Consider the following 14,257-nt stretch of genomic DNA (forward strand, 5'->3'; position numbering starts at 1 on the left):
TCTACCGGGGGGACATTTATCGAACCATACGACTTGGGGCAATATGGGTGTCAAAATTCATGGTTTTTGATACTGGTGATGAAAATGGCCATTTTGACAGGATTGGCCACACCCGGAGTGGCCATGGCCCTGAGGGAAGGTTCTACCGGGGGGACATTTATCGAACCATACGACTTGGGGCAATATGGGTATCAAAATTCATGATTTTTGATACTGGTAATGAAAATGGTTATTTTGACAGGATTGGCCACACCCGGAGTGGCCATGGCCCTGAGGAAAGGTTCTACCGGGGGGACATTTATCGAACCATACGACTTGGGGCAATATGGGTATCAAAATTCATGGTTTTTGATACTGGTGATGAAAATGGCCATTTTGACAGGATTGGCCACACCCGGAGTGGCCATGGCCCTGAGGGAAGGTTCTACCAAGGGAACGTTTATCGAACCATACGACTTGGGGCAATATGGGTATCAAAATTCATGGTTTTTGATACTGGTAATGAAAATGGTTATTTTGACAGGATTGGACACACCCGGAGTGGCCATGGCCCTGAGGGAAGGTTCTACCGGGGGGACATTTATCGAACCATACGACTTGGGGCAATATGGGTATCAAAATTCATGATTTTTGATACTGGTAATGAAAATGGTTATTTTGACAGGATTGGCCACACCCGGAGTGGCCATGGCCCTGAGGAAAGGTTCTACCGGGGGGACATTTATCGAACCATACGACTTGGGGCAATATGGGTATCAAAATTCATGGTTTTTGATACTGGTAATGAAAATGGTTATTTTGACAGGATTGGCCACACCCGGAGTGTCCATGGCCCTGAGGGAAGGTTCTACCGGGGGGACATTTGTCGAACCATACGACTTGGGGCAATATGGGTATCAAAATTCATGGTTTTTGATACTGGTAATGAAAATGGCCATTTTGACAGGATTGGCCACACCCGGAGTGGCCATGGCCCTGAGGGCAGGTTCTACCGGGGGGACATTTATCGAACCATACGACTTGGGGCAATATGGGTATCAAAATTCATGGTTTTTGATACTGGTAATGAAAATGGCCATTTTGACAGGATTGGCCACACCCGGAGTAGCCATGGCCCTGAGGGAAGGTTCTTCCGGGGGGACATTTATCGAACCATACGGCTTGGGGCAATATGGGTATCAAAATTCATGGTTTTTGATACTGGTGATGAAAATGGCCATTTTAACAGGATTGGCCACACCCGGAGTGGCCATGGCCCTGAGGGAAGGTTCTACCGGGGGGACATTTGTCGAACCATACGACTTGGGGCAATATGGGTATCAAAATTCATGGTTTTTGATACTGGTGATTAAAATGGCAATTTTGACAGGATTGGCCACACCCGGAGTGGCCATGGCCCTGAGGGAAGGTTCTACCGGGGGGACATTTATCGAACCATACGACTTGGGGCAATATGGGTGTCAAAATTCATGGTTTTTTATACTGGTGATGAAAATGGCCATTTTGATAGGATTGGCCACACCCGGAGTGGCCATGGCCCTGAGGGAAGGTTCTACCGGGGGGAGATTTGTCGAACCATACGACTTGGGGCAATATGGGTATAAAAATTCATGGTTTTTGATACTGGTAATGAAAATGGACATTTTGACAGGATTGGCCACATCCGGAGTGGCCATGGCCCTGAGGGAAGGTTCTACCGGGGGGACATTTATCGAACCATACGACTTGGGGCAATATGGGTATCAAAATTCATGGTTTTTGGTACCGTCCCAAGTCGTATGGTTCGATAAATGTCCCCGGTAGAACCTTCCCCAGGGCCATGGCCACTTCGGTTGAGGCCAATCCTGCCAAAATGTCCATTTTCATTACCAGTATCAAAAACCTTGAATTTTGATACCCATATTGCCCCAATTTATATGGTTCGATAAATATCCCCTCGATAAAACCTTCCCTCAGGGCATTTGAATAAATTGATTACTCCTTTATCCTTATTACAGTGGACTCTCTCGTTGTCGATCTTCTCGATATCAATATTACTCCAGCTGTCAATAAATTTTTCAGTCCCTTCAAATAGATTGCTTTGATTTTTTGTTCTACATTTTCATATCTCCTGCTCTCGAAGGTCCCTTCAATATCGACAACGAGAGAGTCCACTGTATCTCAATTTGAATTTGACGGTATTTGATCAATTTATTCATATTTTTTAAGCGGAATTTTATTGAAACGTGGTAATAATCGGTAAATTGAAAGGGTAAATTGATCGATTTTAATATTGCTTATTGCGAGATGAAATCACGTTTTTCCTTCGCTGTGAGTGACAGGAGATTATTGCCGCCTTATTACTGCAGTGTAAAAATCAGCTAGTTGAACTGAAATTATGGTTGATTTGGCTGTCAACTTGGTTTGTTTTCAATATTTTCCAAAAAGTCAGCTCAAACCTTCAGGCAACCTTTGACAACAGCCAAAAATTTGTTCTGCGGTTGTCTTGCGGCTGTCATGCGACCATTATCTTGCGGTCGTATCACCGCACGTGAACTCTAATTATTGTTTTATACATTGTTCATGCTTAAAATTATGATACACATTTTAAAATTATGAATAAATACATGTTTTTCCCAAAAATAATGTAAGTGAAAATTTTAAATAATTGTTCGTATTTAAAATTAAGTATTTCCTTTTATATGTGGTCACTCTGGAAAGGTTGTCGTATTTTTTCATTTTTTTTCTTTCCCTGTTTCTGAGGGGAACACCCGTGAAGAGTATCGGGGCCGGCATTTACAAAGCGGATTCAGTGACAGTTTATTATTCAACTTAATGTTAACATGAAGGTTAATGTTAACATTCCATAGGTTGTCTTCCTAAGGTGTCGTGATAAGGTCCAGTTTGTGACGATACACTACCTTCCCTTTACTAAGCAATCGAATCCAGAAGGGAAAAGATCACCAGTTGTGTTGGTCCGAGCCGGGATTTGAACCCCGATCTACCGCTTACGAGGCGGAAGCGTTACCACTGGGCTACTTGGCTCGGTCCGTATTTTTTTTTTCATAGACAATGTAATTTCCATAAAAATCGATCAATTTACCCTTCAATTTACCGATTTTCACCATGTATTCATTATGATTTCGAATAACATTTATAAATAAATTGATTAAAAATCGGCAAATTCAAATTGAGATATCTAAAAAAATATACGATATTTTCAGGAAATGTAGTTGAAAGTGTGTACTTTCTGGTGCATTGTTCGGTTTTGCGCCAAAATGCGCCATTTTGAAAACATTGCAACTTGAAAATAGGCTCAAAATCACTTAAAAATGGCTATAACTCCTCAATAAAGGCTCAAAACATTTTGCTGTTTTCGGCAAAGATATGTAATTTTATGTCATAATTAACTCTTCAGAACATAAAAGGCCGCTAAAACGCTAACATTTTAAGTTATCACAAAAAAGTGCTTTTTGGACCATTTTTGCAAAACTGGCGTATATCTCGAGTAGATTAAGAGCTACAAATTTGGCGCCTTCGACCAACCTTCATGAATTTTTCTCCTCTACAACTTTGCCCAAGACACCAAAGCCCTACAACGTCATCCAACAAAGTTAATTATGTTTGACACCCTGGAAGGTCGTCACCCTGTATGTCAATAACTTCAAAAGATAGCCCTTATCAAGTACAACAACTATTCCGAAGACACCATTTGGCTAGGACGTCAAATAAAAGAGTTATCAATTTATTCCACTTAATTTTGGCCACTCCGGGTGTGACCAATCCTGTCAAAATGGCCATTTTCGTTACCAGTATCAAAAACCATTAATTTTGATACCCATATTGCCCCAAGTCGTATGGTTCGATAAATGTCCCCCCGGTAGAACCTTCCCTCAGGGCCATGGCCACTCCGGGTGTGGCCAATCCTGTCAAAATGGCCATTTTCATTACCAGTATCAAAAACCATGAATTTTGATACCCATATTGCCCCAAGTCGTATGGTTCGATAAATGTCCCCCCGGTAGAACCTTCCCTCAGGGCCATGGCCACTCCGGGTGTGGCCAATATCCTACCAGTTTGGTCCCAACCCCATCGGCTAGAATCATTCTGGTTTCCGAGTGACCGTTCTAAAAATGTTCATTAGAACAGAATTCCTCCCAAGTTGGTGCACAACCTGTGTCTTTCAATGTGTGTATGTGTATGTGAGCAATAAAATTACCACCGTCGATCCGTCTCTGACGGATTTTCGGTCAAAACTATCTGTTCAGAGGCTATCTGTTAGCTTATATAGTTCGCATGAAATGTGGCAACAATGGTGCAACATTCTCGCGTGACAGTTCCAAGAAAGCAGGAGACGAGGCAAAATTTGCACAATGTTGCCACATTTCATGCGGACTATATAAGCTAACAGATAGCCTCTGAACAGATAGTTTTGACCGAAAATCCGTCAGAGACGGATCGACGGTGGTAATTTTATTGCTCACACACATACACACATTGAAAGACACAGGTTGTGCACCAACTTGGGAGGAATTCTGTGCTAAAGAACATTGTTAGAACGGTCACTCGGAAACCAGAATGATTCAAGGCAATGGGGTTGGGACCAAACTGGTAGGATATTGGCCACACCCGGAGTGGCCATGGCCCTGAGGGAAGGTTCTACCGGGGGGACATTTATCGAACCATACGACTTGGGGCAATATGGGTGTCAAAATTCATGGTTTTTGATACTGGTGATGAAAATGGCCATTTTGACAGGATTGGCCACACCCGGAGTGGCCATGGCCCTGAGGGAAGGTTCTACCGGGGGGACATTTATCGAACCATACGACTTGGGGCAATATGGGTATCAAAATTCATGGTTTTTGATACTGGTGATGAAAATGGCCATTTTGACAGGATTGGCCGCACCCGGAGTGGCCATGGCCCTGAGGAAAGGTTCTACCGGGGGGACATTTATCGAACCATACGACTTGGGGCAATATGGGTATTAAAATTCATGGTTTTTGATACTGGTGATGAAAATGGCCATTTTGACAGGATTGGCCACACCCGGAGTGGCCATGGCCCTGAGGGAAGGTTCTACCAAGGGAACGTTTATCGAACCATACGACTTGGGGCAATATGGGTATCAAATTTCATGGTTTTTGATACTGGTGATGAAAATGGCCATTTTGACAGGATTGGCCGCACCCGGAGTGGCCATGGCCCTGAGGGAAGGTTCTACCGGGGGGACATTTATCGAACCATACGACTTGGGGCAATATGGGTATCAAAATTCATGATTTTTGATACTGGTAATGAAAATGGTTATTTTGACAGGATTGGCCACACCCGGAGTGGCCATGGCCCTGAGGGAAGGTTCTACCAAGGGAACGTTTATCGAACCATACGACTTGGGGCAATATGGGTGTCAAAATTCATGGTTTTTGATACTGGTGATGAAAATGGCCATTTTGACAGGATTGGCCACACCCGGAGTGGCCATGGCCCTGAGGAAAGGTTCTACCGGGGGGACATTTATCGGACCATACGACTTGGGGCAATATGGGTATCAACATTCTTGGTTTTTGATACTGGTGATGAAAATGGCCATTTTGACAGGATTGGCCGCACCCGGAGTGGCCATGGCCCTGAGGGAAGGTTCTACCGGGGGGACATTTATCGAACCATACGACTTGGGGCAATATGGGTATCAAAATTCATGATTTTTGATACTGGTAATGAAAATGGTTATTTTGACAGGATTGGCCACACCCGGAGTGGCCATGGCCCTGAGGAAAGGTTCTACCGGGGGGACAATTGTCGAACCATACGACTTGGGGCAATATGGGTATCAAAATTCATGGTTTTTGATACTGGTAATGAAAATGGCCATTTTGACAGGATTGGCCACACCCGGAGTGGCCATGGCCCTGAGGAAAGGTTCTACCGGGGGGACATTTATCGAACCATACGACTTGGGGCAATATGGGTATCAAAATTCATGGTTTTTGATACTGGTGATGAAAATGGCCATTTTGACAGGATTGGCCACACCCGGAGTGGCCATGGCCCTGAGGGAAGGTTCTACTGGTGCCATTGACTGAATTAATTTAATTAGAATTAATTATTCAGGATTAAATAAATAGGCAAAGAATTAAAAAATATAAATAAAAATAGCATGATTTTTAGAGTTTTGTACATAGTTCTTTGTGTATTGGTCATGTAGAACATAACCACCTGCACCTTTTTTGTTAAAATAATCCAATAAATGAGAAGCCGTCCATTATTATAATGGTCTGTATTTAATTCAGATTAACAAATATCTGCTCCAAAATTAATTGGCAAAGCCATTCAAAGATTGTTGTTTTAAAGAAACTGTGTCTATCAATTTATTCATAATTGTGTGATGTAAACATTTGCATTTTAGTAATATGTAACAATCATTGATGCAAGCTGTAAAGGTAGCATTCTTGGTCGACCATGTTGTTTTTTTTTGTTATTGTTAATTCATTTATTTCTAGCAGCAAAAAAAAATCATGCCACCTATGTGGTTGATGCCTTCTTTACTTTTAATCAAAAAGGGGTAAAATGAGTGGTTTAGACACAAATTTCAGCTATTTTTTTAGATCAAGAAAAAAGTACATAGATATAACTTAAGTGGTAATAACTCGATGAATCCACATTTATAATTCATATCTTTTGAATTACGTATCGAAACTTCAAACAATTCGATAGCGATGTGTGTGCGTACATGTACACAAACACACACACACACACACACACACACACACACACACACACACACTGATATTTGTTAAGTTTTCGATTCTTAGTCGATATGTATGCATGAAGGTGGGTCTTCGAGCTTTTAATAGAAAGTTCATTTTTAGAGGAGGATTATAGCCTTACCTCAGTGGGCAAAGCAAAACACAGAAAAAAAGTTTTTGGTTCAGTATCAAATTATTCGCTCTATAGCATTGGCGTTCTCGATTGCGAGATTCCTACTCGAAACTAGGTGTTCGAAGGCTTGATTGTTGAGGCAATTGCAAACCTCTTTTTACACCTTAGCTTCCATCCACCCCGGGATTCGAACTGACGACCTTTGGATTGTTAGTCCAACTGCCTACCAGCGACTCCACCGAGGCAGAACCCAGGGAGACGACTCCTACACCTGGACTGAGCTAACGACCTAACCTTTTTTAGGTTAGTCCGGGGCCAACATTTACTTCCCTTCCGACGGAAGGCGTGATCAGACAAATTTCGTCTCGAAAAATGCCACCGGGACCGTCTTGGATCGAACCCAGGCTGACTGGGTGAGAGGTAACCACGCTTACTCCTACACCACGGTTCCCGGGAAAACCAAAAGTCCAATAAAATTTCGGAACAATACACATCGGCCAGTCGAACAAAACGAGTTTGTGATTGGTTACATTGCGTGGGCTAGTTTTTTTTTAAGTCAAGCATTAAAACGGGTTTGCAATTAATTAAATCTCATGACTCTTATCAGTCATTATATAAATTCAAACGCTGATTTTAAAACAACAATAACTAACATTACTAATGAAATTTTGGTAACAGATTCTATCATGGCACAATGTTGAAAAACATCCCATGCATGCACCACTGACTAATAAACATATTCACCACTGACTAATAAACCTACTCAGTCATGATCGTACTGTCTAATCGCAATGCTTTTGGGCTAAATTAACGCCATTTTGTGCAGCTTTCTATTCGTCACATTTTGACCTTCGCAGATTCTCAAAAAAAATCTCAATCTATGCTATGATATGCTACAATATCCGTAAAAACACTGTGCAATGTTGACACTCTTTATATTAAATGTAGTCGCTGCTTGCTAATCCGACAAAATTTTATGGGAATATTAGTCAAGTGCAGCTTGACAATATTTATTCAAAGTAAAACATTCAAACGATTTTTTCCCGAAACGTCGAATAATGACGTACGACAAGACAGCACGATCACGTCGATATGTCGGTGCGACCTTTGAAAATGTGATTAACGTTCAATCTCTGAATCACTTCAACCCCTCTCTACGAGTCGTCAGTATCACTTTGCCGTTCTAAACGATGACATGGATCAGTTGCACAGTAGTACTTTTGCTTGTAATAAAGCTGACTGTTTCAAGTGAGAATGGTAAATCCCCAAAGATGCTCAAAAGTAACTTAAACTCTTCTATCTATCAGCCGAGGAATGCGGTGAACGGTCGGTTGTTGCCCACGAGTACGTCCACCACGGCACTCCATCGAACCTGGGCGAGTGGCCATGGCACGTGGCCGTGTTCCACCAGCTGAATCGAGCGTCCCCGGCTTACGCCTGCGGAGGAACGCTGGTGAGCAACGCGTACGTTGTCACCGCAGCTCACTGTACCTACCCGCGAAACAAGGTTCGACCGCTCAAGATTACGGAGCTGTTTGTCCGCGCGGGTATCGCGAGGCTGGTCAAGCTGGAACCCTCGCTGCAGCAGATTGCCATTCAAGACATTATACGGCACGAGGGGTTCAACACGGGAACGCTGGAGAACGATATCGCGTTGTTGAAGTTGGTCGGAGAGATTGCGCAAACCGATTACGTAAAGCCGGTCTGCTTCTGGACGGGGGGTGACGCGGAAGAGCTGGTTGTCGGGAAGAACGGTTACATCGCCGGGTGGGGACGTGACGAGAAGAACGAGCTTTCTGACGAGCTTAAGTCGGTGGTTATGCCGATTGTGTCTCGAAAGGCCTGCCAGGAAAGTGATCCGAACTACTATACGAGATATCTGTACGACCGGAAGACACTGTGTGCGGGCTTCCGAAACGGAACTTCCGCCGGACCAGGCGACAGCGGGGGAGGACTATTTTTGGAGATTGGTGGAAAGTGGTTCCTGCGTGGAATTGTCAGCAATGGAAAGGCGGATCATGCTACAATTATAGACACCAAGAACTACGTGGTGTTTACAGATGTTGCTTATTACAGAATGTGGATCGATTTGAAGCTCGATGGGAAAGATGCAGCTGATATATTGGAGTCGCCAGGGGAAAACTTTGCGGTTTGTGGAAAGAAACCCGATCCTAAATCACTGCGTCGCGGCTACCGCGAAGAAAGACCGTGGCCTTGGAAGGGAGACGTCTTCAAGGTTGGAGATTTAGAAAAAGCTTTATGTGAGGCAGCTATCATTGATGAAAATTTTCTGGTTGCTCCAGCAGATGCCTTTAGTGATGCAATCGTAGAGAACCCAACAGAACTAGAAGTAGCATTCTTTTCTTTTGAAAATGGAAGGAATAAAAAGTTCCACAATCAGAGAGTTGGAAGAATAATTCGACACGAAAAGTTTGATCCAAGAACCAGATGGAACAATATTGCGGTGATAGAACTAAAAGTTCCCTTAAGATTCACCGAGAGATTGCGTCCCATATGCATGTATTTTGATGAACCTACTGGACTGTTTTCAAGCTTCTTTGTGGGCACCCACGGAGACCTCGGAAACGTTATAGTAAATGGTGACAAAACCTGTGGACAACAGTTCAACACTTCAGAGCAGTTCTTTTGTCACGAACTTTCAGCTCAATTTCGTGGCGTTGTTTCAGACATGCTGTACCAAAGCTACAAAGGCTTGTGGTTTCTCCGAGGGATTACTTTCAACGTGACTCAATTTGCTACGTACTGGCCAGAGCCCGACAAACTTTTCAAAACAGGTTATTACACAGTTTTGTTCAACATGACACAGTACACGGATTGGGTTGGTAAAAATACCGTTGTTTCATCGAACAACATATTTCGTCTTGAGTCTTGTCCAGGACCACATGCTTGGATGAGTTCGATACACTATCGTGGCCAAGAGAAATGTCTAGCCGCTCTTGTGTCTCCTTCACTTGCCCTAACCATAGCGGATTGTGTTAACGGAATCGATTTGAGAGATTTGTAAGTATAATATTCTGGAATTCAACAGAAAGGCATTCATCTATCCTACACCTTCCAGAAACATTTACGTAAACAGTGACGTATCCTCCAGCATCAGTGCGGTTCACGTGCACCCTAACCACGACAGCCAGCTTCTTACCAACAACATCGCAATCGTTCAGCTGTCCCAACCGGTTGCCGTCGAGCCAATCTGCCTTCCAAAGACCAACGAAAATCTCTTCAAACTCAACTTTCAAACCATGTTCTTGGGAGGGACCGAACCTCACTACACCGGAGTATTCATGGAGTTCGAGTTCGAACCGGTCAACCTAACTCTCTCTAACGTGCACTACTGTGCCCGAGATTGGGCCCGGGAAAACACGGTAGTAAACACCAAGGGTGTCCACATGTGCGGCCACATGTCACTGGATCCGGAGCGGAAACCTCCTTGCGATAACAAAGAAGCCGGAATGCCATTGTTCTACCGGAACAGCCAAGATGGTGCCACGTACCTACGCGGCTTGCTGGACATCCCGAAGCATGATCACTGCAACCTTCGAGGCGCACCGGAAGTGTTTCTTGACGTTATGCATTACGCCGAATGGATTGCGGAAGTGGCCGCTGGGGACGACCACAATAGGGTTGGGGACAACATTTCACGAAGAAGTTGGAGGATCATAGAAGATTCAGTTACGGTCAGGCCAACTAGAAATCGACATGTTTTGCAACTGGACAGAACTACGCCAAGAGTTTAGAAATAAAATTAAACAAGGATCAGTACAGAAGTGTTGATTTTATATGTACAAAATAATATCCCATGACTTTTTTGTGTAAAGAACTCGTTACAATGTAGAAAACCAATTAACAGATGAAATCCATTTAATGTTCTTCCAGATATCGTAAGTTCCGAACGCATATATTCGCTGCCGCTATCAGCATTTCGTACATAGTCCCTGCTCTGATCATCTACTTTGGTGAATTCGACGGTTCCTACATCAATAGGCTACAGTAAGTGACGCTGCCTGTTCTAATGTTGAATGTCTTACCAAACTTACCCTATTTATCATCCGCAGGGATGAACGCTTCATTTATTGGTACGAGGAAATGTACCACCTTGTGTACATACCATTCCACACGAACATGGGTTGCTACCTGGGTGGCATCATCATGGGCTTGATTTACTACAAACAGCGCAAGAACTACCACACCGGAAACCGGGCCTGGTACCTCCAGCTGATCTGGTACCTCACCGTCCCCATCGGCTTCCTGTGCCTGATGAGCAACATGATCTTCTACCAGTACAATTTCGAAAAACCATCGATCTGGATGGCCATCTTCTACCCGACCATGAAGCACATGTGGATTTTCCTGGGTGCCATCATGATCTACGGCGTGATTTACGAGTACAGCAAGGTCATCAAGGGCTTCCTGAACTTTTCAATCTTCGTACCGCTGGGCCGGCTGACGTACTGTGCGTACGTTTGCCACGTATTCATGCTGAAGAACGTCTTCTTCGGAACGCGGGAGGTCGGCTACTTCAGCAAGGTTTCGCTGGTATGATCAAACGGGAATTTTATGCAAAAATAAACTGCTCATGTCAATGATTTTATCTTGCAGTTATCCAAAGTGATCACCGTGCTGGTGTTTTCCTACTTCATGGGATTGATACTGGCTCTGCTGTTGGAATTCCCGGCAACCGCGATTCAGAAGCACTTGTTTGCGAAAAAGCTAGGTAAGTTCAATCTAGTGAGACCTTCAATTGACGAAATCTAATATGACTTGAATGATTTCAGAGAGTGCAACAATCCAGCCCAAAGTGAACCCGGTGATCCCTTCCAACGATGGCAATGCTTCGTCGCCGAGTGCGTGAAGTCATAGCTGCTGGAAGGCTGAAATTACAGACTGCGTTTGTGACTAGCTATAAGGATATAGAGAGTAGACAATCTATCTTTACGAAGTCACCCACCTAATCAGATATGTGTACACAATGATCATCGCCATATGATAGTTTAATTGATAATAAAATAAAGTACATTGAAAAAGGGTTAAATTATATTAAATTATTTATTTTCTGGATATTTTGATCACACAATTTATCATCTCTTTATCCGTTGTAGCCCTTTAAGCCTTTTAGACTTTTGGGCTCCCCCTCGTTTAACAGAAGTTTCGTTTATCTGAAGATCGATTAATTGAAGGTTTCTTAGCAACATCAGATCCAAGTTTTTTTTTAATGTCGTGCTTAAGTATGCTCTAAAGTACGATAAAGTGCTTTATAATTTTTCAAATCCAAGATGACGGTCACAATGTCGGTGATGAAATATTGACAAATTTTTTTTTGTAATTTAATAGGTAATCAACTACAGTCCAGACTCGATTATCCGAAGGCCTCGGAAAAATTTCACTTCGGATAATCGAAACTACGGATAATCGAATCACGTTAAAGTGATTTTCAATTCAATTCAATTTATTTTATTAGTAAATAATCAATTTACAATTCCGTATTTCTTATAACCTAATAGAGTTTTGAAGTTCTTTTCAACTGAGCAATTCTCAGAGATTTCGGTCATTCGATTTTTTTTTGTATTTTTTAATCCGGCTGAAACATTTTGGTGCCTTCGGTATGCCCAAAGAAGCCATTTTGCATCATTAGTTTATCCATATAATTTTCCATACAAATTTGGCAGCTGTCCATACAAAAATGATATATGAAAATTAAAAAATCTGTATCTTTTGAAGGAATTTTTGATCGATTTGGTGTTTTCGGCAAAGTTGTAGGTATGAATATGGACTACACTGAAAAAAAATGATACACGGTAAAAAAAATTGGTTATTTTTAATTTAACTTTTTGTCACTAAAACTTGATTTGCAAAAAAAAAAACACTAGTTTTAATTTTTTTATTTTTTGATATGTGAAAAATTTTTGAGACCAATGTTTCGATTTTTTGAAAAAACACCTGCAGGTGGTTATGTTACACATGACCAGAATGACAAAGAACTTTGCACAAAGCTCTCGAAATAAAATCTTTTTTTTTATGAAATCAACCCTTTGAAATGTGCCCTTTAAAATTGTTGCTTCAGTTTTAGCAATAAAATTGTTTCCTGAATGGGTCCGTAAATTCAACAATTTCTATACTGAAATAAAAAAAAGTATCAAATTCCTAAATTTTAGGAATTTTGCCTCCCGATTACTAAATAAGGAAAGGAGCCAAAATTCCTAGAATTTAGGAATTTGGTACTTTTTTTTTATTTCAGTGTAAGAATGGAACAACTGTCAATCGACAAATTGAGATAAATGAGAACATAACTACAGTCGACTCTCTGGCAGTCAATCTTATCGATATCATTATTGCTCTAGATGTCAATGAACTTTTCAGTTCCTTCAAGTTGCATGCTGAATTTTGATACACATATTGCCCCGAGTCGATAGGTTCGATAAATGTCCCCACGGAAGAAACGGATTTTTTTATACTGGTAATGAAAATGGCCATTTCGGCCATTTTTGGGTGTTTTTGAAACTGCCTTGAGTCAGGGGTATTAAAAAACACCCTAAAAGCAAAAATTGGAATTTGGTTTTTTGAACCTTTTCAAAATAAACTCCAGTTTTTTTTTATATTGCAGCCGCAAAAGAAATTAATCTCTCACGGCTTCCAAAAAAGACTGGATTTCTTAGGGGTCCAGACTCCCACCAAGAGCATTACTAGTAGCGAACTAGCAAGCAATTAGAAATGAAGAACAACTCTTTCGTGATAATGGTGGTTCTAAAAAGAACCATATTATTTTGATGGTGCGCTCCACTGCTTCTCCGGTCGATCCTTGACTGGCTGCTCCGGGTGGTCCTCCAAACTGCTTCCTCCAAGTGGCCAGTACGATGTCCAGATTTAACTTATTTTATTTTACTTAAAACTCAGGCCACTTTAAGATATTGAAGCCATAGTGCGTTAGCGATGGCTACAACGTCACGAAGAAAATTACGTACATATATGATGTGCCGACGGGAGGAAAATGGGAGAAGAGAGGACATTGAATGTAGAGAGTCGCCAGCGCATCAAGCATCTCTCTCTCACTCCCTCCGTTATCTGCCGTGGCTCATGAGTCAGGATGTGCCCTCTTCCACAGCCAGAATTATTCTGAGCTTGAGCATGACCTGCATGACCGCTGGGTCGAGGCTCCAACTTGTCAATCGCAACTGAACCTCGACCCAGCGAGAGGGCGTCGGTCATGCAGTTTTCGTTTGCCATTGCGCGTGTGTGTGTGAGAGAGAGAGGGAGAGCACATGGCGCGATGAATTTTGTTCTGCAAGAGCGGCACCCCAAAACAAAATGGCGGTCAGCTGCTCGTGAAGAAAAAATTTTGCTGTGAAAAGAAATGATTGAATAAATTGCGCAAATGGCG

At 42.3% G+C, this 14,257-nt stretch overlaps 2 protein-coding genes across 2 annotated transcripts in view; both read left to right on the top strand.

Annotated features, from left to right (window-relative positions):
• LOC6037316 (nose resistant to fluoxetine protein 6) overlaps positions 1-11,924 on the top strand; it is a 35,405-nt gene extending 23,481 nt beyond the window's left edge. Inside the window, exons 6-9 of the mRNA XM_001847191.2 lie at positions 10,759-10,872; positions 10,938-11,418; positions 11,482-11,596; positions 11,658-11,924. Of these exons, the coding sequence (XP_001847243.2) occupies positions 10,759-10,872; positions 10,938-11,418; positions 11,482-11,596; positions 11,658-11,734 (787 nt within the window). The 3' untranslated portion in view covers positions 11,735-11,924. The remainder of the gene's footprint in view (positions 1-10,758; positions 10,873-10,937; positions 11,419-11,481; positions 11,597-11,657) is intronic.
• LOC119769682 lies at positions 7,264-10,675 on the top strand. Its single transcript, XM_038263038.1, has 3 exons — positions 7,264-8,112; positions 8,172-9,885; positions 9,944-10,675. Exons 1-3 carry the CDS (start codon positions 8,055-8,057, stop codon positions 10,617-10,619), a joined length of 2,448 nt encoding a protein of 815 aa, XP_038118966.1. The 5' UTR covers positions 7,264-8,054; the 3' UTR covers positions 10,620-10,675.
• Positions 11,925-14,257: the final 2,333 nt, after the last annotated feature.

The sequence above is a fragment of the Culex quinquefasciatus genome, chromosome 3, assembly GCF_015732765.1.
Source record: "Culex quinquefasciatus strain JHB chromosome 3, VPISU_Cqui_1.0_pri_paternal, whole genome shotgun sequence".
Taxonomy (NCBI): Eukaryota; Metazoa; Arthropoda; class Insecta; order Diptera; family Culicidae; genus Culex; species Culex quinquefasciatus.